The 25,551-nt window shown below is 32.9% G+C and overlaps 1 protein-coding gene across 4 annotated transcripts in view; it reads left to right on the plus strand.

The window, feature by feature from the left end:
• The window catches only part of COG6 (component of oligomeric golgi complex 6), a 70,611-nt gene extending 51,903 nt beyond the window's left edge, over positions 1-18,708 (plus strand). For 2 of the 4 annotated variants that reach the window (XM_037527228.2, XM_037527227.2), the window contains exons 14-19: positions 832-963; positions 1,610-1,777; positions 4,457-4,564; positions 5,580-5,633; positions 6,083-6,162; positions 14,099-18,708. In XM_037527228.2, coding sequence (XP_037383125.1) covers positions 832-963; positions 1,610-1,777; positions 4,457-4,564; positions 5,580-5,633; positions 6,083-6,162; positions 14,099-14,246 — 690 coding nt within the window. In that variant the 3' untranslated portion in view covers positions 14,247-18,708. Of the gene's footprint in view, positions 1-831; positions 964-1,609; positions 1,778-4,456; positions 4,565-5,579; positions 5,634-6,082; positions 6,163-14,068 lie in introns of all 4 variants that reach the window. The other 2 variants (XM_054701997.1, XM_054701996.1) reach the window with 1 other exon arrangement.
• The last annotated feature ends 6,843 nt before the right edge of the window (positions 18,709-25,551 follow it).

The following is a 25,551-nucleotide window of genomic DNA, read 5'->3' on the forward strand; positions in this document are numbered from 1 at the left end:
TAGTTGCATTAACAAAATCTGACATATCAGCATTATAAATACTCATAAAAATAGTCTTGAAAGTAAATTAACAGACACCTGTCTTCTTGGATAACATGATGCTGTCAAGTAGGGATAATGAACTTGACATAACTTCTCATTAATGAGTTCCAGGCATTCTACTTAGTAGTTTAGATGCAGTAATTCATTTAATACTTGCATGGTCCCTCTGAAGCTCCAAGTGAATAATTTTTCCAAAGTCACACAACTCTTAAAGTTGTAAATCTAAAATGTAAACTTAATCAATTTTACTCCAGAGTCCAGAATTTTTGTGGCAATGTAGTTTTGTTTCTGTGAAGTATGTGACCTATTGTTCAGGCTCCTGAGAATCTTCTGCAATGGTTTTTGAAAGATCCCTAGACCCTGAGCCTGATATGTGGGCCTGAGAGTGGGTGATGATTCTCATATATAATTGGTAAACTGCTAGCCTCTGAATTGTTTTGTTCTTAGAACTTATGCTAAAAAAATAAATTGGTAGGCCATTTTAAATCCGTATGAAAATACAACAATTCAAAGATCACTAAGTTTCTTCAAAATTTTTTTGAATTTTGTAAGTACAGATTCTACAATTCTAGTTGTGATATATTAATTGAGATAAACTAACAAAAAAACTCCTGTGTCACTTTCTGTGTTGGTTAGTATAATACAAAATATTGATAAGTTATAGATTTTGTAATGTGTCAGCCATTGTTTTACTTATTCTATATGCATCATTTTATTGTGAACTGGCATTTATACATTACAGTTTAGCAATGATATGTGAACAGTAGATAACCCATCCATTTTTTGTAGGTTGAACTCCCACCACCTGATCTTGGACCAAGTTCTGCATTAAATCAGACACTCACATTGTTGCGTGAAGTTTTGGCATCTCATGATTCTTCAGTTGTACCATTAGATGCTCGTCAAGCTGATTTTGTGCAGGTATGTTGTAAATTCATTTTTAATGATTATTTATTGCTTCTTGGTTACACATTCTGTTATAAATCTGACATTTTCCAAACCATATATTTTGGCATACCCTCTTACTGATTTTCCCATCAAACATTAAACCAATTCACTTTAATGTAAAAAGTATTTATTCATTAATGCTCATTTTAAAAAACTACATGATTGGGCCTCCCCTGGTGGTGCTGGCAGTTGAGTGCAGCGCTGTGAAGCTGTCCGCAGCCTCTGCAGCACCGGTTCGATCCCGGCTGGCAGGTGAGGGTCCCACATAGTGCGGCAAACCTCTCCTGTCACGCCCGCTGCTCCCCTCAGCAGTGTATTTCATCAGTCTCCCTGTTCTGTTCCCCGCTCTGTCTCTGGTGAATCCTCTCACCCTCCCGTGCATCTGGCCTATACCCCGGTTCTTGTATAAATAAATAAATAAATAAATAAATAAATAAATAAATAAATAAATAAATAAATAAATCTTAAAAAAAAAACAAATTATACCATATATTCTTTTTGATATGCTTCTCTAAGTTGACCTGCTTCCAGTTAGTGTGGCATTCATTCTGGAGTGCCATTAACCCAGGCCTGAGTCTCTGGTTGGGAAATAAAGAGTAACTTAGTTTTTCATTTATAGGTTTTATCATGTGTCTTAGATCCTCTCCTCCAGATGTGTACTGTATCAGCCAGCAATTTAGGCACAGCTGACATGGCCACTTTCATGGTCAATTCATTATATATGATGAAGACAACATTAGCTTTGTTTGAATTCACTGATAAACGTCTGGAAATGCTACAGTTTCAGGTAATTTTTGCCATAAAATGATTGTACTGTGTGATGGAATCTTTTTCTATATTTGATATACATCAGTAGCTGACTGTAGCCTAATTTCATTGACTTAATTCCTACAAATAAATTCCTTTCTATATTCTCATGGGGTCTCTCTCTCTCTCTCTCTCTCTCTCTCTGTATTTCAGTTTTTTCTTGAAGGCAGAATATATATTGGGTGAGATATTTGATTCAAACTGTAGTGTGTGATGGCAGAATGAAGCTTTTCTGATTAATTTGAACGGTTATTTTGTATGCAAATTTCAGTTTCTGAACAGTGAATAATGTGCTATATTTTTCAAGCTGTGTAGCTAGTACAGAAGGTGTTACAGAGGACAGATATATTTTTGTCTATGTGTAAGCCAGCGTTAGGCAAAACATTACAATTTGGTATATCAAGCACTCTAGTCCAGGAAACCAAATTATATCAGTAATGAGTCCGTAAAATGACTAAAACAAAACTATTTATACAATTTATAGATATTTGACTTCTGATTGAGTTTTGATACATCTAAATTTGTGAAATTTTATAATTCTAATCCATTATAAAAGAATTAACAAAGTATACTTAATTTTTCTTTATTGTTTGGCTTTGGTTTGATGTAGAATTAATAAAATTATTTTAAAAATTCATTGATTTTTTACTGTATTTATCACTAATTCAACTCTGCCATTTAGCTAAATCTTAAGTTTAGATATATCACGTGTTCATCAAGCTATTCTATTGCCATTTTTCAAGTCCCACTGTGCTTCTTATGGCTGTGCTTGCATCACGCTCGCTGACATGATGCTGTCAGGGCTGAGTGCATGGACCAGCCAGGGTCAGTGTGAGAGGACTGCAGGATGTGGACACTGGGAGGTGTGGCTTAATGCGACCCCTCCCAAGTAACAATTTCTTTTGTGGAATAAATGATTCTTTGATTTTCAGACCTTTCCTATCAAAAGACTGTTTCTTTTCTTCCACTCTGATTTAGCTTCAGTCAGTGTTTCAAGTTGGAATTGCAGACTACTTTGGTTCTCTTTTGTTCATGGCAACCTATTCTGTTTCTGGAAGCTTATAAGGGTTTTTCATGGAGTTCAGGTATTTCTTAAGGATAATTTTTAGTATGTTTCTCTTTGCATTATTTCTTGCATGAATTTCTTAACACCATTTCAGTCTGAAGATTCAAACTTTCTTTTGCTCAATAAAGTTTTCTATTACCTATAATTACCTCATCTCCATCTGTTAAATTTCATATTCTGAAGCAACTGTCCATCGTTGCTCCTGAATCTGTCTTCTACTGTTTCAAAAAAATCTCTCCACTTTATTTCTTTGATGTTTACTAAGTATTACTTTTCTTCCATTATCTTTCAGACCCAATTTGGTTTATTAAATGTTTACATCTGCGCAGCTTGTTTTTCTTTGACTTCCAGTATATCTAGTAAATTATGGGTTTTCTTGGACATTCGTTTAAAAAAAATCAAAGTGCTATCTATGTGTCTTTGAGTGGTGTTGCATCAGGAAAATGTACTTATTCTGATTATTCAAATAGATTTCCCTGGGCCTCCCAGGTGGCCTAGTGTTAAGTCTCAGTGCTATTGCCTCTGTGGGTGGCCTGAGTTTGATCCCTAGCCAAAGAGCTAACCCACATATGGTGCAGCAGACCTTTCCTGTCTCGCCAGCTGCTCCCCTCTGCAGTGTATTTCAGTAGATCCGCCTGTTCTGCTCTCCACTCTGTCTCTAGTGAATCCTCTCGCTCCCCCACCTGCACCTCTGGCCTACACCCCACTTTTTCCATGCATAAATAATAAATCAATAAATCTTTTTTTAAAAACTCATGAATTTCCTCTTAGAATCTACTCAACTCTTTTACAGTACTTGTAAGCTTTTTAGGGAGAAGAGGGCCTCAGCTATTGGGAGTTACTTGAACCAATGGCAAGCTTTCCAATAATAACAGATACTGGAATACTGTTTTGTTGGCAAAGAGATAAAACTGAGGGAACTTGTTGGTGAGGAATAGAAGGAAGCTCTCTAGACTTTCAGGCCTGTACTGGTAAAAGTAAGGAAGGAGCAGATCATCCCAGTAGGGAATGCTTCATCCCAGGGAAGTCCCCTTCTGTGGCTACTGCCCCCGTTAGCATTAGGTAGCTTTCCAAATTGCATAAAGCAGGTGAGACCTTTTTTCTCCTCAGCAGAACTCATTGCCTCAACCCTAGTGGGATTTTCTCCAGGCATCTGCAGATAACACACTTGGTTGAGTAGTCCAGCAAGTTGGAAAAGTTAGGTGGTCAGGAGATCAGACAGGCCTGACTCTCATCTTCCCAGAATTCTTTGAGTATTTGATTGTACACTGTTGATGTTTACTATTTTGTGTTATGTTATGCTTATTAAAAGAGCTGAGAAACTCAAATTTTTTGACTAGTGGCAGGCCTAGAATCCTCTTTTGTATCTCTTTTTTTTTCTTTTTCTTTAATACTTTCCTTCACTTTTGTAGGAGAACTTCCTCTTGGAAGGGAGGAAAAGCCTTTGCTATAGAACAAGCCCTTTTCCCTTGTGATCTGGCCTCATGGTCACTACAAGAGACAAGTTCATGATGAATAACTAAGAGTGTTTTATTTCTACTATAGTCTTCTTTCTCTTTTAAAATATTTTCTTTCTATTGTGTTTTATTTTAGATTGAAGCACATTTGGACACACTTATAAATGAGCAAGCTTCTTATGTTTTAACTAGATCAGGCCTAAGTTATATATATAACACTGTACAGCAACATAAACCTGAACAGGTGAGTATGTCATTGTTGCTAACTAGAGAAATACATACATCAGTTTAGAATATGGGTTCTAGAGCTAAACTCTAGATTTGAATATTGACTTTAGTATTCCATAGCAGTGCTTAATAATATTTTATAGCAGCAGGTTTCACTGGGAAAGTGACCTATCTATTTCCTCATCTGTGGACTGGGAATAATAAAAATATCTGTGTCATAGGATTTCTCTGAAATTACATGTGTATACATATGATGTATGTGCAGATCTCACATGGTTAGATGGTTTCCTAAGATACAATAGAGTGCCCCAAAATAGTAACACTTTTTAAACTGCAGTTTTGGCTAAAAGTAATGAAAATATTTGTATTGATGAAATGTATTAGTGAAAAAATTGTGTTATAGAGTGTATAAAGTATATTTATATTTGATAAATTTTTCAGAGTCCTTTATCATTATCAGTTAATTGATGCATAGATTACTACATCAATAGCGGGCATCCCTTTCTTAATTTAGCAATCATTATCTATTACTTTGAAAAGGTAAATACTTCTGGGCCAACAGATAGATAATGGAGTGGTGGGAACCCTAGAAAACCCTGTAAACATCTTTCTTTAAAAGGCAAAGAATCCTTTTAAGTGATATTAACATAAACAATATTTTTGGCACAGAAACTCTTTTGCTAAAGCAGTAAGCAAATTTCTATGAGGAGGAACCAATTCTGCTGCCTTTGAATATTATCTACAATTATCAAAATGCAACTCTGAAAGCCTCCATGTCTAACTGTCATCTTCTGAGAGCTTCATTACCTTTTTTTCTTGCTTATGAATAAATCTGAGGTATACTGAGATTTCCATTGTTAGTACTCTCTCCAATAATTGTTATTGAGTGGTTTTATGCTGTTTATATAAATTGACATTGTGGAGATGAAACTTGAGTTCTTTGAAAATAAGCTGAATTTCCAAACTTGGGTAATCCATTAACAAACTGAATTCCATAAATGAACTGAAATATGTATCCTTTTTTTTTTTAGGGTTCTTTAGCTAATTTGCCCAACCTAGATTCTGTGGCACTGAAAGCAGCAATGGTAAGTGCATCATAAAGCATAGCAATTCAGGCTTCCTTATTGAACACTGTTCTTAATTTTTTCCAATGTGGTAATTTGTGCTAAGTGGTAATTTTTATTTCTTGGTATACTGCATTCACATTGGGCCCAATAATTATAGCACAATGATTCTTTTAACTAATGGGGTCTGACCAAGATATAAATTTGTAATAATAGCCTACCCTACTCTAATAGTCTCATAATTCCTATTGAGGTTTTCTTCATTTTTAGAAATTCCCTAATCTAATGCAGAAACAAAATTGAGAGTTTTAGGTAGAATATTTAAGAAATAACTCATTTTGAATACAAAGAACTCATTATTTGGAATATGGAATTTTTCCCACACATTAACCCTTAAAAGTGATGGGTGTATTTAAGATGTATGTTTGTAGATATATGTGCTTTATGTTTTACATTTCTGTTTCAATTAGGTTCAGTTTGATCGTTATTTATCAGCCCCAGACAACCTGTTAATGCCACAGCTGAACTTTCTTCTAAGTGCCACAGTGAAGTAAGTGTTTTTGGATCCAGTTAGTCAGTAAAGATTCACGTATTTCTAAATACCAAGCATGTTTTTTTGGAAAAATTTATTTTTAAGAATAGAAGATTTACTAGATCTTTCAAGTTCTCAGCATCTGGTTTTCTTAATTTAAGAAAAATATTGACAAATTAAAATTGTCTACAAGTAGGGTGTTAGAAAACAAATGTAATTTTTTTCTTTCTATTCACCTAGCTGTGTATTACATACTTTCTTTGTAACAGGCATTAGGCATTAAGTTTTAAAAGACATTTGCACTATCTCCATGGACATTAAAATCTGGTGGATCATTTAGAAATACAAACTTTTTATAAAAGTACATTAAGGAAAGAACTGTTGAATTTAGAAGATAATGCTTTAAATATCTGAAAGGGTATAGTGGTGCAGAAGTGATTTGCTTGTTTTCTTATCTGGAGGGTAGGCCTACAGCAATATATATGACAAGGAAGGCAGCTTTTGATTAAATGTGTGAAAGAATTTGCTGTCAATTAGAATTGACTGGAAGTGAGACAGATCAATTTTCCTCTTAATTAGAGTTATATTATTCTAGGAGCTGTCATACTATCTATTGTAGATAGCCAGAATTCTAAAGACCTGAGAAGTTTTCATAGAAGCTCGACTACACCATGGCTCAAATTATTTGTGTACATTTCTTAAATCATTTAATTTTTCAGCCAAATATGTAATACTTTTAGAATTAACCATATTTCAATGTTTAGTATTTTAATGTTCTGTTGTTTGGAACATTACTATTATTTTCATAATGATTGAAGGGAAATTTTAATATGTTTTAAATTTTGTAGTCTTAAAAAATTAAAGTTTTATTGCATATAGCCCAGATGCCATAGAGGAAAAAAAAATGACAGATTTAGATATATAATATATTGGGTTTTTATACAGAAAAAGACAATATAAATTGAGAAAAAATATAATAAAGTGTAAAGACACAATTTAATGATAGAAAAATAATACTTATTATCTTTAATATAGTACACAAACCTACAAATCAGTACAAACCAGTAGAAAAACAGGCACCTTTGGACAGTTCACAGAATAAATGTAAATGATGTGTAAGTATATAAGAAGATAATAATTATCAAAAATGTAAATTAAAACAATAGTGAGAATTTATTCCTATCACATTATTGACAATAAAAAGTTTGTTAGTATATGTTATTAGGAAGTATATAAAAAATGGACATTTTCATACTTAGTGAAAGTTTAAATTGCTACAAACTTTTTAGAAGGCAATTTGACAACACATTCAAATTTCCAAAGTATACATATTTAGGTTCAGGAATTTTAGTAAGAGTTAATTTTAGTAAGAGTTATAAAAATGTTCAACAAGCAGTGAAGTTGAACGTTTTTTTAGGGATCTGTATGGATTTTTAATCTCTAAGGACTTCTCAGATTTTCTAGAGCTTAAATATATTTCAAATCAAATGTCTTCTGTTACTGAAGAAATATTTTAGCTTTTCATTTATTTATATCACCCAGTTGTTTAATAGTAACAATGTAAATTTTATTTTATTAACAAAGGTCAAGTGGATAAAAGTTGGTATATTATTTAAAAATCTAATTTAAAAATTAATATTGGGCCTCCCCTGGTGGTGCAGCGGTTGAGTGCTGGGTTGCGAGGCTGCCCACAGCCTCTGCAGCACCAATTCGATCCCCAGCCACGGGGGAGGGTCTCACAAAAAAAAAAAAAAAAAATTTAAAATTTTGGTTTATTATGCAAACATTTATGTATCTTGTAATAAATTCTTATTCTTACTAAGTATAATCTTTAAAAGTTGAGATATGCATATGGTTTATATAGATAAAAATAGTACAAGTGAGAATTAGAAATTGCTTAGTTTTTTTTTAACAGCTCATTTTTTTCTTTCAGAACATTTCTAAAGTCAAGGTTGTCTTGAAAAAATATAGAGTATTTTACACGTTTAAGATTGAATTTTAAAGATTTTTAACTGCTTTTTTTCCTTTTATATCATTGACATTTCCTTATTTTCAAAAATAAATTTTATCCTTTTTTCTACTACACAAGGACAATATATATTTGATCTTATTTATAAAGTGTTTGAAATAGTAGTAACTTTACTCAGTTAAATTATGGCTCTTTTCAGAATGGTAATTCATTTTTAACATCATTTTGTATCTTTACACCCCTGATTTCTGTCTATTCATATTTTATTTAAAATTTCAGATTGATTGGTTGATATAAATCCTTGAAATATAAAGCATTATTTTTTAAATCCCTTCTCATTTTGTTAATATTCTCTGCTCTTGACAATGCTTGTCTTTATGATTGCAGTACCTCTGGGACACTATCAATCTGTCTCCCTTTTTTAAAAAAATCATTTCTTTCAAAAGAATATTTGATTGAGCTCTTCACCCTTGGAATAAACAATTGAAATACAGTTAAGTTCCCAGGAAACAGTTATATAGAAAATGAAGGAAAGAATAGAAATAAAAATTATTTATTGAAGAATTCTTCTTTCCTTCCTTGGGATGAATTAGGAAGGTGGTTTTCTTTTTTCAATGCCAAATTCCATTATTCACCTTTTAATGGTATAAAAATCAAATTGGACTACAGAAACCACAATTTTTGCATATGTAAGATATTCTCAGTGTTTTTTCTTGTTGAAGCAGTATTATTTCCATGAATAATTAAGAAGGGAATATAGATTAAAAAGCAGAATTTATTGCAGCAAACTGTGGATCCTAGGCCTGCAGCACGCGAAGGAGAGCAAGAGGTATCAAAACAAGGGAGGGAAATGCACAAGGGACTATGGTGATGGTTCATGGGTGATGTGGTAATGGGAGATTTGTGGGAACTATGCCTGAGGAGAAAAATCAAATATTGTACAAAAATGAACAACAAAGTAAGAAAATTAAAAATTTTAATCAATAAAAAAGGCAGAGTTTGTTAGATTGGATGAAAAACATGATCCACTTTAAATAGAAAGATACAAATAATTTGAAAGTAAAAGAATGGTAAAATAGGGCCTGACGCCCGCTGCTCCCCTCAGCAGTGTACTTAGGTCCTTCTGCCTGCTCTGCTCCCCGCTCTGGCTCTGGTGAATTCTCTCACCCTCCCGCGCTTCTGATTGTATAAATAAATAAATAAATTTATTATTTATTTGCTTGTATAAATAAATAAATAAATAAATCTTTTTTGAAAATAAGGTAAAATATATACCATGCAAATACTACTAATAAAATTGAAATAGCTATATTAATATTAGGAAAAGAGGTAGACTGCAGGACAGATAATACCAAAAGTAAAGCAGGACATTTCTCAGTAATAATAGGATCAATTTATAAAGATACAATGGTAACTATGTGTCTAATAGCAGAGCTTCAAAAACCATGAAGTAAAGGAATAGAACTGAGATGGAATAAATACATTAACAGCAATAGTTACATATTTCAACACTCCTCTCTCAATAATTAATGGAAAACTGGTATGGCATAAATGACTTAAAAAATGCCACCATACAGTTTCATCTAATATAGCATACTTTACCCGACTTACAAAAACAACATTGCTTTCTAGTTAATAAAAAACATTCATCAAACTATGTAAGAATGAGCAAAATAGGAAATAAAGCATAATCCAATCATGAATATCCCCATCCATGAACATATTACACCTATTTATTCAGCTCTTTTAGAATTTTCAATAAAGTTTTATCATTACTTCATATAATTTTCCATATATATTATTGTCTTTATCCCTAGGAAACAATTTTGTGTTTTCCATGTACTGTTTAGATATTGTTGGTCTATAGGAAAGGTACTAAATTTTGCATGTTAATTTTGAATTTGACCAAGTAACTCTATTTTAGTTCTATTTATCAACTGCCATGTGTTGTTTTGATATGAACATCTAAAATTAATGACCATATTAATTATTTTCCATGTTTATAACATTTACATTGGCCAAGAGCCCCAAACTAAATAGTAGATGTAGTAGAGAATGTGTATATCTTATTTTGAACTTAATGACATTGTTTCTGATGTTTTATCATTAAGTGTGACATATCTTGTAGATTTTCAGTATTTCAGTGTAGTTACATGGCATTCTATTTGGTTATATAGTGTAGTAATCTGTAAGTCAACATGAGTATAATCAAAATTCCCATGGAACCCTTTTTGTTCAATATCTATTTAGAAAGAAGTATGTGAGAGGAGACTCTGGTCACTTTTCATATCTCCACAGTTAACACCCGAGTCTATGTTAGTATCATCTGTACCTGGATTATCTCATAAATTTCTGAAACATTCCCTGTGTTCACTCTTGACATCTCCACCCCAACTTCTATAATCTAATTTGAACACCTTACCAGAGTGATCCTAAATGGATTACATAATCCTCTCAATGAGTCTATAAATTAGGATCTCCATTTTGCAAAAGATGGCTTCCTTTACAAAGGTTAAATAATTGAATTGTGGTCGAACAATTAGTAAAAAGCAGAACCAAGATTTGAATTCTGTATTTAGGATTCCAGATTCTATTCTCTAACACTAGCTTGTACTACATTTCTATTAATCCTTCTTATGTTGAAATTGTATTTTATTATTCTTAAAGGAAGTTCAAAATGTCTGGCATATGTGTTAGATTACACATGTGAGATGTGTGCCTTGGTTTCATGAGACATCTGCCTTGATCTCATGTAAAAATGTGCTTTAATTTTACTGTAAGTGACAGCAAAGCTGACCTTGCATCAAACATTGATTTGACCCATTGTGACATTCTGGATGTTTATAATGTGATAAAGAAGAATCAGAATGGACCTTTGTTAACTAATCTATTGTTCATAAATATTTATTTTTTAATATTTCAGATTTAGATTTTTAATGTCTACATTTCTTCTATGGCACATTTGATTGCACTATAAACTGTGGTTCTGTAATAAAGCTCAATTTTAGTGATCACCGAACTTTAACGTTGAAATAAACTATTTTTAGAAATGCCAGGTTTATGGTAATGATAAGAGTTGTATCATGCTGCTATGGCAACCAAAACCCTAAAGTACTGATTAATGACAAGCTGACTGATTCTGGATGTAAGCAGTGCTTCTCAGTGCTTTAAAAGTATACTTAATTTCATTTTAAAATAAGAATATTTGTGTGTAGTAATATGTTACCCTTTATTATTATATTTCAAATTTATAATACTAAGAGTTTATGGCATTGCAACATTTATAACTGAACAATTTAAATTCCTCAATGTATTCTGATGTGTATGTAACTGAACATATTCCCCTTCTATAAAATTTTATAACAAGCTCACCTTTTCCTCCTCCAATTTTTTTCTTTTTTATTAGAGTAAGCTACATGGTCATTATTTTTTGATTTATGATAACTAGTATAGAAAACTACTTACTAAATGGAAAGTTTTTCCAAAACTTAAAAATAAGACAAATAAGGTCTGGAGAAGAACAGCATGTTCTTTCAGTGTCATGTGCCTCAGTGAAGCACTGTTAACAGGCCCATCAAGAATTATCTAATTACTTAGGGGTGTGCACCATTATTTGAGTCTCTGTTTACCATTGATTTAAAGTCCCATTGTTTTTCAGCTACTATGGTTTTCTTGCTCCTAGAGACATGAACCCACTTTATAAATAGCCTGTTTTATTTAAACCATTTTCAAATGCCTATTAGTGACCAATTCCTTCAAATGTTCTGTGAACCAGCTTTATCATGTTAGTAGTTTCCTCATTAATGAGATATTAAATCTGTAAAATTCTTGATTTATATTCATGTTTTAAATTTTTTGAAAGTTATACTTCCACTGGAAAGATTATTAAACTGTCAAAGGCCAATATGATAACACCTAATCAGTTCCTACCTATGAAATTGTCATGGTGGTAAAGATACCAAGAAAATTAATGAACTAATTTTATAGGTGATCATAGCTCACCTATATTTACTTCACATTTACTTTTACTTTTTTCCCTTTTAACTTGCCTTTCTACATATTATTTGGTCATGTGAAAAGCATGATTTACCTTTAGAATTTTAACTACAGAAACAATCCTAAAAATACTTTACCTCTACTAGATATGGACGTGGCTGTGACTGATTAAAATATAGTAAGAACTGAGGTGGTTACTCATGTTAGAATGATGCTCAACATACACTACTGAAAAATAGAATCCACCCTTTCTCTGTGCACAGGGTGATCAGTGAATAAGAAAAAGGGCATTCTGAGTTTTCATAGGCACATGACTAGACTGAAATGATTTGTTGGTCATTTTGGATTTAGTTATAGAATACCTATACTTTTCCATTTTGAACATTATTTTTTTTTAAAGATTTATTTATTTATTTATACAAGCACTGGGTACAGTCAGAAGCACAGGAGGGTGAGAGAATTCACCAGAGCCAGAGCGGAGAGTAGAACAGGCAGAGTGACGAGGTACACTGCTGAGGGGAGCAGCGGGCGGCAGGAGAGGTCTGCGCGCCATGCGGGACCCTCACCCAGCAGCCGGGAATCAAACTGGTGCTGCAGAGACTGCGGGCAGCTTTGCAACCCAGCACTCAACCGCTGCGCCACCGGGGAGCCCCATGAACATTATTTTTAACTATAATGATTCACCACTATTAAAGACTATTTCATTCATGATATCAGTAAATAATTTGGGCCAAGACACTAAAAATACAGGCAGACAGACAGATATATGGATATATGCATATGCTTTTTAAAATAAAGGATGAACTTTCATTGTAATTTGCCCTACAAATAAAAAAGACAAATAGCAAGAAATGTTGGCACTTTGGGAACACCACCTATATATATATACACATAACTGATGTGTTTAGTAGAAATCATGATTTAGGAATCTACATACCACTTTTCATAGTGGCTATACCAATTTACAATCCCACCAACAGTTAAGAGTCCCTTCTCTCCACTTTCTTTGCAACATTTATTGTTTCTTGTTTTTTTGATAATGACCATGATAGAATTAGAGTAGTGATATAGAAGATATCATAAAAGATTTTATAAAGGATACACTAAAGAATTTTTGCTTCTCTGCAACTAAAGGAAGTCATCGAAGTTCCTTGAAGGTTCGAAGTAAGAGAGCAATGTGTCAAAAGATATGCTTTGAAACGTATTTAGCATGCATTGAATAGAAGAGCCTGGAGGTTATGTCATTGGCAGAAATAGGAATCCTAAGAAAAATAGGTTTGGGAGTAAACTTAAAAGACAAGTTTAAGTATTGTAAAACTCCAAAAAAGTAGTTTCAGTGTTCCAAACATTGGGTATAGTGATATATGAAAAGTAGAAGTAACCAGTGATGATGGGAAGTAAATGTCATGAAAACATGGAAAACTGGTGCAGATTTATTAACCCATAGCAATTTTTTTCTTGCCAAATATATTTCTCTTTTTAAATTGCTTCAGTTATTCTTTTACATGCTTATGTAGAAATGCTATTTGTGAAAACTTTGTGATTTGTCATAAGCAATTATCATGTTATTTTGCCTAATAATATAGAGATGAGAAATCTAAGAGATGTGGTTCTTAGTGTCGGGGCTATCGGCAAAAGGACAATACTTGTAAATTATTTTGAGATTTGCAGTATCTTTATTATCAGTTGTGTTTACAAATCAAAGCAGGGCACTATATCAGGCACTGTTTAGCCTAGAGACTATAGTTGTGAACAGAACATAGTGCCTAATCTCTTGAAACCCATGTACTAAAATAGAATTTAATAGTTGATACAAATGCCTTATCCCCAAACTAGGATATATAACTTAAATATTTGTACAGTGATTTATTTAATATGTGATAAAAGCAATATGAAAATGAAGTACATTGGTTTAAGCATGAGCTTTCCTACAATTTTTAGTGAATATTCTGTTTTCAGATTCTACGTCCACATTTTGTTTTTCAATAGAGAACAGATCATAAAACAGTCAACAGAATTAGTCTGCAGAGCCTATGGTGAAGTGTATGCAGCTGTGATGAATCCAGTCAATGAATACAAAGATCCAGGGAGCATTCTACACCGATCACCGCAACAAGTGCAAACTCTTCTCTCCTGATTATCTTCTTTGAATGTGTTTGCAAAATATTGCATCCCTAAAGGTTTTCTTATTTTTTTGCTTTGTTAATTTTTATTTTGAAATTTGATGGTTAGTTTTCATTGTATCATAAGATGTATGGTAAGTTCAATAGTTTCTTTAATTTAATCAAAATAATGTAGAAATAAGTTAACATGTTGACCCGAGTTACTCTTGTTTTATATCTGTTTTCTCTGATCGGTGTTCTCCTCTCTGTTAGCCGCCTCTGCAGCTCTGCAGTCTCTGCTGTATTCTGGAATATAAATGTATGGAGAAAATGGTATATGAGCTTGAGGAATATTTTTTGAAAGACTAGTTCTAATATAACCATACATAAAAAATTTGCCCAAACTTAAAAATTAATGAGAGTATAACCTAATAAATGTCTCTTTACCTAAAAATTCATTTGCTTTCATATTATGAATATGAGCAAATATACTTAAACTGAAGAGCAGAAATATACACTCAACTAAAAGGGAAAAAAGAAAAGTAATTTGAAAAGTGAGGATTTTACTCTGTATTTCATGGACTCAATTTAAGATGGAGTTCAGAATTTCAAATAGATCTTAGTAATGTAGGAATCCTGTGCTTTATGAAGTCTAGAATATAAAAGTAGTTATTTATTCTGCAGTGTGGTCTCTAAACCAATGAACTACAAGTTTTATGTAGTGTTCAAACCAAAGAAATAATATTCTAACATGAGGAAGCTATGCCAGTGTAGCAGTTTCTAATTGATGGTATATATGTCTGTTCCACAAAGGCCCCTTTGAAAGAATGACTTGAGTTTTGACTCTAGAATTTTACCTCTAAGTAAGATTCAAAACCACTGTTGCTTTTTTTTTACAAAATAAATCTCAATGTATTTGATGTGCGTTTATGTTCTTAACAAAATTATTAACAAAATGCCATAATTTCTGGTAAATATAAAAAAAGAATTAAGTTCCTAACTAAATTATAAATAAGAAAACTAAGACTTAAGGAACAAAACTGACTAGCCTAAAATATTTTGAAAAATAGTAAGATTAAGTTAATATTTATAGTAGATTATTATATAACAAATTTGTATTTATAGAACATGCCTCTTGATCTGTGTGCAGTTTATATACCAATGTGATTCTGTTGGTGCAATACATATAATCTGTTTTGGTATAAACTTTCAATAAAGGTTTTTCCTTCAGTAAATATGTATGATGTAAAAAGTAGAAAATAAAGTATGATAAAAATCAAGAGCTTAAAATTTATATAATTCTTACTGTGAAAAAAGATTGCAACCTTATTAGTGAATTGCTTTGTTATCTAAGAAAAAAGGCTGTTTGACTTTTAGTCTTAAATTATTAAACTAGTTCTAGAACAGTGATGACTGTAGTGTTTGTACATATCCTTGATTTGTTTTAAGAAAATACTCATAAAAAAGGAGGTCCGATATAGGACCAATGGAAGACTGAACAGAATGTAGCGTCAGTATTATCTTGAGAACTAAGTAACATAAAAGATTATAAGCATTAGTACCTTGGCATAACATGTATTTGCTATATACTCATAGTTTGCATTTTGAACTGTTTTGATATAGCTTAATTATAACTTTACATAATGCATCCTTTAGAGGATGGACTGAACTTTTCCATTCCTTTCCCTTGATGGGGCCATCTTACGAGTATGATAAGATACCTCAATATGGTTTTGAGTTGAATTTTTCTGATGATAAGTGATGCTAGATATGTTTTCATGTGCCTGATGACTGTGTGTATGTTCTTTGGTGAAGTATCTGTTTAGCACTTCTGTCCATTTGTTGATGGGTTATTTGTTTTCTTTTTGTTGAGTTATGTAACTTCTTTTAGATCTTGGATTTTAGCCCCTTGCCAAATGTATGATTTTGAAATATTTTCTCCCATTTCATACAATGTCTTTTCATTCTAATAGTTTCTTTCACTGTACAGAAACTCCCCCCCAACTATTCCTATATTCCTTGTCCCTTTCCCATCCCTTCTCTTTTAACTTAAAGACCTCATGAAAGTCCTCATGATGTTGGATATCCACTGGTTTTTAAAACTGTCTCATGTCAGTGAATTGTCTGCAATGTGAATGTCTAGTATTTGTTTTTTATCATCTTGGCTAGCTTTACTATACATAATTCTCTCAAAATCCCTCTATTTTGTTGAAAATGGCTACATTTCATCCTTTCTTAGGACTCCATACTGTGGATGCAATAAATCTTGATCCAGTTATCTTTCAATGGAAGTGTAAGCTGTTTCCATGAGCTAACTGTTGTAAATAATGCTGCTTTGAACATTGTGGAACATACGGATTTTTGTATTGATGGTTTCATATTATTTGTGTACATGCAGAAGAGTGGGATTGTTGGATCATCTAGTATCTTCATTTTTAGTTTTTCAAGGTAAATCAGATTGTTTTACATAATGGCTGCGTAGTTTACATTCCCACCAATAGCAGTAGAGTTCCTCTCTCTGCATTCTTTCCAACACTTGTTGTGAGTCTTTTTTTTTTTTTCAATTTTTTTTTAATAGAGGCATTTTTTTTTTAATTTATTTATTTGTTTGCTTTGTTTATACATGCACTGGGTACAGTCAGAAGCGCGGGAGGGTGAGAGAATTCACCAGAGCCCGAGCGGGGAACAGAGCAGGCAGAAGGACTGAAGTACACTGCTGAGGGGAGCAGCGGGCGGCAGGAGAGGTCCGCACGCCATGTGGGACCCTCCTCAGGTGGCCGGGGAGCAGCCGGGGATCGAACCTGTGCCGCAGAGGCTGCAGGCAGCTTCGCAACCCAGCGCTCAACCTCTGCGCCACCGGGGAGGCCCTTGTTGTTAGTCTTTTTAATGTATTATTCTTACAAGCATGAGATGGCAGCTCATTGTGGTTTTACCCTGCATCTCTTATTGGAAATGATTGATGAACATTTTTTCACATCTCTATTAGCCTTCTGAGCAACCTCTTTGGTGAATTGTCTGTTCATATCTACTGCCCATTTATTAATTTGGTTCTTTAGGTTTTTTTTGTTGAATTGTTTTTTTTATATATCTTGGATAATGGATTAATCCTGTATCAGTTATATATTGTGTAAATAGAACTCTCCCATTCAATAGGGTCTCTTTTAATTAGCATGTATTTTCTTTTGTTGTATAAAATCTTTAACTTGAGCTAGTCCCAACTGTTTATTTTTGATATTAGTTTCCTTGCCATGGGGGTCAAGTCACCAAAAACTGTATGTGCACTGATATCATGGAATATATTTATCTACATTTTCTTCTATATACTTTATTGTTGCAGATCTTTTTATAATAGATATCTACCTGTCTTCTCTCTCTCTCTCTATATATATATATAGAAAGATAGATAGATAGATAGATAGATAGATAGATAGATAGATAGATAGATAGATAGATAGAGAGAGAGATATTAGATACACCTTTAATCCACTTGTAGTTTATTTTTGTGTTTGGGTTTAGTGAGTAATCCATCTTAATTCTTTTATGTGATTTTCCAGTAATTCCAGCACAACTAATTAAACAGACTGTCTTTTCCCCATTGTATGGTCCTGTTAGTCTTTATCACGCTGGAGTGTACATGATTTAATTCTGTACTTTCGATTCTATTCGGGTGATCCATGTATCTATTTTTGTGCCAAAACCATGTTGTTTTTAGTATTGTTGCTTTATAGTAAAGTTTCAAGTCAGATAATATGATACTTCTGTGTCTCTCCTTTTTTCTCAGGGTTGCTTTTTCAATTCAAGGCCTTTTGTGATTCCACATAAATTTCAATATTCTTCATTTCTTTGAAAAGCTGGTGTGTTGATAGAATATTTTAGGCAAGATTGTCATCATGGGATATCCTTCTATTTCCTTATGTTGCTTTCAAAATCCTTTAATAATATTTTGTAGTTCTACTTGAATAGGTTATTTGCCACCTTAGATTAATTCCAAGGTATTTAGTTCTTTTTGAAGCAATTGTAAATGTACTACTCTCATAATTTTTTTCTTCTTGTTTATTTTATATTAAAAGGCTATAGATTTTTGTATGGTGACTTTTTAACCTGCCACTTTACTGTATTCATCTATTATTTCTAATAATGTTTTAGTGGAGTGTTGGATTTTCCATATGAGCTATAAGTAGTGACAGTTTCTTCTTTTCTGACTTGAATTCCTTTTGTTTCCTGTGTTTTTATGATAGCTCTGGCCAAAAATCTATTTAAAAAAACTAACATATTCTTGGATCTAGAAATCTAGGCACATGTCTAGGGCTGTGTGCCTGCTCATGAGGAATACGTGTTCTCAGAAGAACCTCTCACCTCTCACTGACTTTGAGGCTTTGTGCAAGCAGGCAGTGATGGCTGAAGTAAAGGGAGAAGTTGCCTGGCCTGATGTTGATGACATGACCCTATACTTACGTAGAACAATAAAGACTATGGGTATTATTATTATTATTATTATTATTATTATTATTTGGTTACAGACATTTAAGGAAATCTTTGTCCAATTATTACCTGACAACTAGGCTAATGGGACAGATACATTAAATGGTCACCACAACGAAGAATATGAATTTGAGATTATTCAGTCTGAGAAATAAGACTGAAAGAAAATGCACAGAACCTCAAAGACATGTAGGATATAATCAACAATATATGTACAATGGAGTCTCAGAAGGAGGAGAGGGGAAAAGAAACCAAATGAAAATTTTTTGGTGAGAAACTTCTAAATTTGATGGAAAACATTATACACATACACATTCAGGAATATATACCAATTCTACTTAGGACAAATCCAGAGAAGCATACATTGAGACACATCACAATCAAACTATCAAAAACTAGAAACTAAGGAAATTTCGAAAGCAGCAAAAGCAGTAACTCATAATGTTTACATCTGATTCTCATTAAGTTTAACACCTGATTTCTCATCAGAAGCCATTGAAGTCAAATGCATTGGGTGACATATTTAAAGTGCTAGACCAAAGCTGTTAACTTAGAATTCTATATCCAGTGAAACTACCTGTGAAAATATAGGAGAAATTGAGACAGAAGCAAAAATTACCAGAACTTAAATGAATGTTAAAGGGAGTTCTTGAAGCTGAAATGAAAGGAGAGTGGACAGTAATAGAACCGATAAAAGAACTGAAGAATAGAAAGTAGAAAACTTGGGCAGTGCTATGAACCAGCTAGATCTAATGGATATCTATGAAAACGTTATCCAAACAGTAAAACATGTTTTTCCTCAAGAACACATTATATTCTCTGAGAATGAACAAATAGACCATTTGTTAGGCCACAGTACAAGTCTAATTAAATTTCAGATGACTGAAATTATACAACATATGTCCTCCAACAAATAATGATGTGTAATTAGAAATCAATAACAAAATTTTGAAAATGTGTCAATATGTGAGAATTAAACAACATACTTTTAAATAACCAGTGGGGTAAAGGAAATCCCAAAAGAAATTAAGAAAACTGAGATAAATAAAAGTTTGGTGTGAAATAGCACTTCAATTCTTTTGGGATGCAGTTAAAACTGTGCTTACAGGTAAGTTTATAGCCTACATTAAAGAAGAAATAACTTTATACCTTAAAAAACTAGGAAAAGAAGAACTAAACTGAAAGAAGGAAAGAATAAAAGCTACAGCAGATACAGAGAAAATAAATAGAAAACTAACTTGTTTTCATGAATGGATGTGCTAAACATTTTGTAATGCATTAGAGATGTAGTTGACTATGCATGTCAGGAGCATGCTTCAAAAATCATTTTTTGTAGAGTATATTGAGAACAATATTTTTGAGAATGTGTGTTCTGACTTATTTAATGCATACAGACCAGTGTCTGACAGATATAAGAAGAGGTTTCCAGAAGTGCTTCGTGCTTATGTTGGGAACAATAGTTTTTGTTATGGATGTGTTCTTTAGTATGGCGTGGAGAAAGAGGGGTGTTTAAATAATATATAATCCTACTGTATGTAATAGAAATATGAAAGATAAAAAGTTGGTTCTTTGAAAATATAAAAAATTGACTTACCTTTACCTAGACTGATAAAGAAAAAAACTTGAATTATTAAATTTATAACAATAAAAAAGGATAACAGTACTATGAATAATCAATCGTCAACAATTAGATAATGTAGATGACTGAACATATATCTAGAAAAACACAAACTATCCTAAACTGATTCAAAAGAAATAGAAAATCTGAATAAACGTATTGCAAAAATATTAAGACAATAAGCAATAGACCTCCTACAACAACAAAAGCCAGGACTCTAGTTGGCTTTACTGGTGAATTCTACCAAGTGTTTAAAGAACTAACGATCTTTAACTAATAATCCTTATTATATTCTTCCGAAATAAAGAAGAGAAAGGAACATATTCTATATTATTATATATGACCAATATTTGTTATTGGTATAAAAAAGCTAGAGAAGGTACCACAAGAAAGCAACAGACCAATATTCCTTATGGACTTGATGCAAAATACTTAACAGAATCCACCAACCTATTAAAGAATTATATACTTATATTAAAGTACAATATAAGTATTATATACTTATATTAAAGAATTATATACTTATAAGCAAGTGGATTTATTGCTGGAACACATGGCTAGTTTAACATGAAAGTCAATCATTGTACAACAACATATTACCAGAATAAATGAAAAAAAAAAAAACCTACGTGATAACCTCAATAGATTTTAGAAAAGCCATTTGGTAAAACCCAACATTCTCTCATAATAAGAAAATAACAAAAACTAGGAATGGAAAGGAACTTTCTCATTGATAAGACATTTATAAAAACCCAAAGCTAACATACTTAGTAATAAACTGAAATCTTTCCCTAAATGATCATGAACAAGGTATGAATGTACATTCTTGACACTTCTATTTCACATTGTGCTAGAAATTCTTTTTTTTTTAAAGATTTATTTATGCATACAAGAACTGGGGTATAGGCCAGAGATGCGGGGGATGAAAGGATTCACCTGAGACAGAGTGGAGAGCAGAACAGGTAGATCTACTGAAATACAGATTACTGCTGAAGGGAGCAGTGGGCGAGACAGGAGAGGTCTGCTGTGCCATGTAGATTATCTCTCTGGCAGGGGATCAAACTCATGCTGCAGAAGCTGGGGATCGCTTGATAGCGCTGTCTTTAATCCCTTGCCACCAGGGATGCCCTGTACTAGAAATTCTAACCAAGGCAATTGGTGAGTAAAAGAAACTCAGATTGGAAAGAAAGATGTAAAGTTCTGTCTATGCTGTGTCTGTTTGCATGTAACATGGAGAATATACCGAAGGAATAAAAGTTACCCCAAACTATTAGGACTATTTAGTGTAATAAAATTGCAATATACAAGATCACTGTACAAAAATCTGTTGTATTTCTTTACACTGTTAATGCACACTGTTAATGAATGAAGATAAAGAAAACAATTCCATTTATAATACAACAACAAAAGATAAAATACCTGGGACTAGATAAAACCAAGTAAGTGAAAACAATAAGAAATTAAAGATAACTTAAATAAATGGAAAGATACTTCATTTCATGGATTGAAAGACTTAATATTGTTAAGATAGTAGTCCTCCCCAAATTGATCTTGCCAGATTCAATGCAATCCCTACCAAAATTCATCTTTTTTTTTTCCCTCAGAAATAAACAAGTTGATCCTGAAATGGATAGGAACTTTAGCAAGTCAATGAACAAATAGCCAAAACAATCTTGAATCTTCCCAATTTCAAAAGTTAATAGCAGTGCTACAGTAATCAAAACAGTAGGAGACATACAGGTCCATGGGATGGAATTTAGATTTCAGAAATAAATCATCCATTACCAACTGACTTTTCACACAAGTTCCAAGACTATTTAATGGGGGAAAGAATAGTCTTTTTTAGCAAATGGTGCTGGAATAACTGGAAGTACACATGCAAAAAATAAAGTCGGACATATCTCATAGCATATGTAAAACAATTTAAAATGAATCAAATATCTTAATGTAAGAGCTAAAAACTACAAAGCTCTCAGAAGGAAATGTAGGTGTAAAAACTGGTGGCCTTGTATGAGGCAGTAACTTTTCATCTTTTAAAAAAAATTATTGAGGTGACATGAATTTAAATACTGTATAAATTTCAAGAGTACACTTTATATCTCAACAAATACATATTTCACACTACACCCACCACCAAAGGTATAGTTACCATCCACCACCATCCAATCAAACCTCTACCTATTCTGCTCACCCCTAACCACCTCCCCTCTGGTTACCACTATTTGTAAAAGTCTAAGGTTTGTTTTTATTTTATGTGCTCATTTGCTTTGTTTATTTTTCACATCTGAGTGAAATCATAAGATGTTTGTCTTTCTGACATTTCACATGAACCATGTCTCAAATGGCAAGATTTCATCTTTTTTTGTTTTTTATAGCTAGGTAGTATCCCATTGTATCTATATATGCGTTTGTGTGTGTGTGTGTACACACACACCACATCTTTATCTGTTTATCTCTTGATGGACACTTTGGTTGTTTCCAACTCTTGGTTATTGTGAATAGGCCTGCAATGAACATAGAAGTGCATATATCTTTCAAATTAGCGTTTTCATAATTCACAGAAACCTAGAAGTGGAAATGCTGGATCTTATAGTAGTTCTATTTTTAGTTTTTTGAGGAACTGCCATGCTTCTTTCCATAGCGACAGCACCAATTTATATTCCCACCAACCATGTGCAAGGGTTTCTTTTTCTCCATACCCTTTCAAACACTTGTTTTTTGTCTTTTTGATATAATTCATTCTCACTGGCATGAAATGATATCTCCTTGTGGTTTTCATCCTTTATACAATATGGATTTTTAATTATAATTGTAACAATTATAAATGTAATTTTTAATTATAATTGTAACAATTATAAATATAATTATAAATGTATTATAAATGTAACAACATAATATTTAATACTTGCAGCAGTCAGTTTATTTTTCCTATTTAATTATATATCCTTTTTGGCCAGTATTATAAACAGCCCTATAAATGGTTACTTTTGGACTTTTAATTGTATTTCAACACAACTTTTGAAAATGAATATTTCTCCTCAGAAAGAATGTGCTTTTGGAGATAGATAATATAATTACATATTTTTATGGATCCAAATATGAAATTGTTATAAACTGGCTAAGAATTTAATATATTAATATTATTATAATAGCAGTATGCTATTCTATCAAATTTAACTAACATTAATGCTAGTGAATGTTAAAATAAAAGCTTTCTTAGCATTAAAAATGTAATAAGATAAAAATAAATGGTATTAAGCTTATGAAAATGAACCAGATTAGGGAAAATTTTGGATCAGGCCAAAATTATATAAAATGTAATGGTTTCTCTGCAGGAATATATCACTTTTGACTAAGTGTTTTGTCATGGTATGCTTTTAAACGGAAAGTCCAAGATGATCGTGGATTTTCAAAGTTTATAGCTTTTCCATCAGAAAATTAGTTTATTTGATTATTTTCTTTGTTATCATTAATATCAAGATTAAAATTACACTAGAGTAAGCATTGGTTTTTACTTACTAAAAGCTAAATGATAAGAAACAATTGTGATTTTTCTTATACCAGGCAGAATCAAAAGTGGGATCACCTTGCTGAGAACATGAACTTTCTGGGGTTATCACCTACATGACCTACAGATGTAGGTCAAGAACTGGTTGCTATTTGCTAACCAGGTCTCAGATGAAATATAAAATGGTAATGAGGTCTGCACTGAAGTAGAAAAATGCACTTGCCTTAGAAGCCAAGATTTAGTGCAAAAACCAATGAATGATTAGTATTCCACAAACTTACAATAAGTGTTTAATAATAGACCAGGAATTTTTCTTGCTTCAGAAATGTTTTAGTTCCTGCACAGAGATGTAAGCAAAGTAGGCATTCAAAAGCTAAAAGCTATCTTAAAAATAAAAATAAAAACAGAAACACCATGTCAAGACACCCTGTCTTTATTCTGAATCCTACAAAGAAGAAAATTGCTTATTCACTGAGTACTAACAGATTATTGTAATGAATCACACACTAATAAGCCACAATGCCATCTGCAGAAACCAAAAAATGTGCAAATACACTCTTGAGATTTACCGGAAGACTCTTCTTTCAAGCAGTAAATGTTAGCCATGGTGTTGCTCTTAGTAACTGCAGGTCTCAGGGGAAAGTGCTGTATTAGTATTGCTTCCTCATTTCTGAGTGTGATAACTGTGGGAGAAATCTAAGCGAAATCTCTGTCTTAAGTCAAATTTCCCTATATATGGGTATATTTCTGGATATTTATTACATTCTTTTCTTAGTTACTTCACCCCAATAACAAATGTCTTAATTATTATAGCTTTAAAATAAGTTTTGATATTTATTACATTTTATTTTCTTCCAGTTGGATTCTGGAATCAACTTACATTTTTCAAATAGTAGTTAAAATTGCTTTGATTGGGACTACTTTGAATCTATATGTCAATTTAGAGAAATAAATATATTTATGATATTAAATCATACAATCATGGACATGTTCAATTTTCCTTATTTAATTAGGGTGGTTTTAGTGTTCCTTAGAAAAATTTGTGATTTTCTCCATGTAAGTCTACAAAACTATATTCCTAAGAATCTTTTTTTTTTTTTTAAAGATTTATTTGTTTATTTATACAAGCACTGGGTACAGTCAGAAGCGCGGGAGGGTGAGAGAATTCACCAGAGCCAGAGCAGAGAGCAGAACAGGCAGAAGGACCAAAGCACACTGCTGAGGGGAGCAGCGGGCGGCAGGAGGGGTCTGCGCGCCATGTGGGACCCTCGCCTGGCAGCCCGGGATTGAACCCGCGCTGCAGAGGCTGCGGGCAGCTTCGCAGCCCAGAGCTCAACTGCTGCGCCACCGGGGAGGCCCATTCCTAAGAATCTTGTAGTGTATGTCTTTTTTTTCTTTCTGGCATGTTCAGGATGGTATGGCTGTATATAGAAGTGGAATTAATCAATTTATTTATTTATTTATTTATTTGTTTGTTTGTTTGTTTGTTTGTAAAGATTTATATATTTATTTATACAAGAACCGGGGTACAGGCCAGATGTGCGGGAGGGCGAGAGGGTTCACCAGAGACAGAGCAGGGAACAGAACAGGCAGACTGACAAAATACACTGCTGAGGGGAGCAGCAAGCGAGGCAGGAGCAGTCTGCTGCGCCATGTGGGACCCTCGAAGTCCAGCTGGGATCGAACCGGCGCTGCAGAGGCTGAGAACAGCTTCACAGCACGGTGCGCAACC

The sequence above is a fragment of the Talpa occidentalis genome, unplaced genomic scaffold (genome assembly GCF_014898055.3).
Source record: "Talpa occidentalis isolate TD23 unplaced genomic scaffold, MPIMG_talOcc4v2.1 talOcc4.5, whole genome shotgun sequence".
NCBI lineage: Eukaryota > Metazoa > Chordata > Mammalia > Eulipotyphla > Talpidae > Talpa > Talpa occidentalis.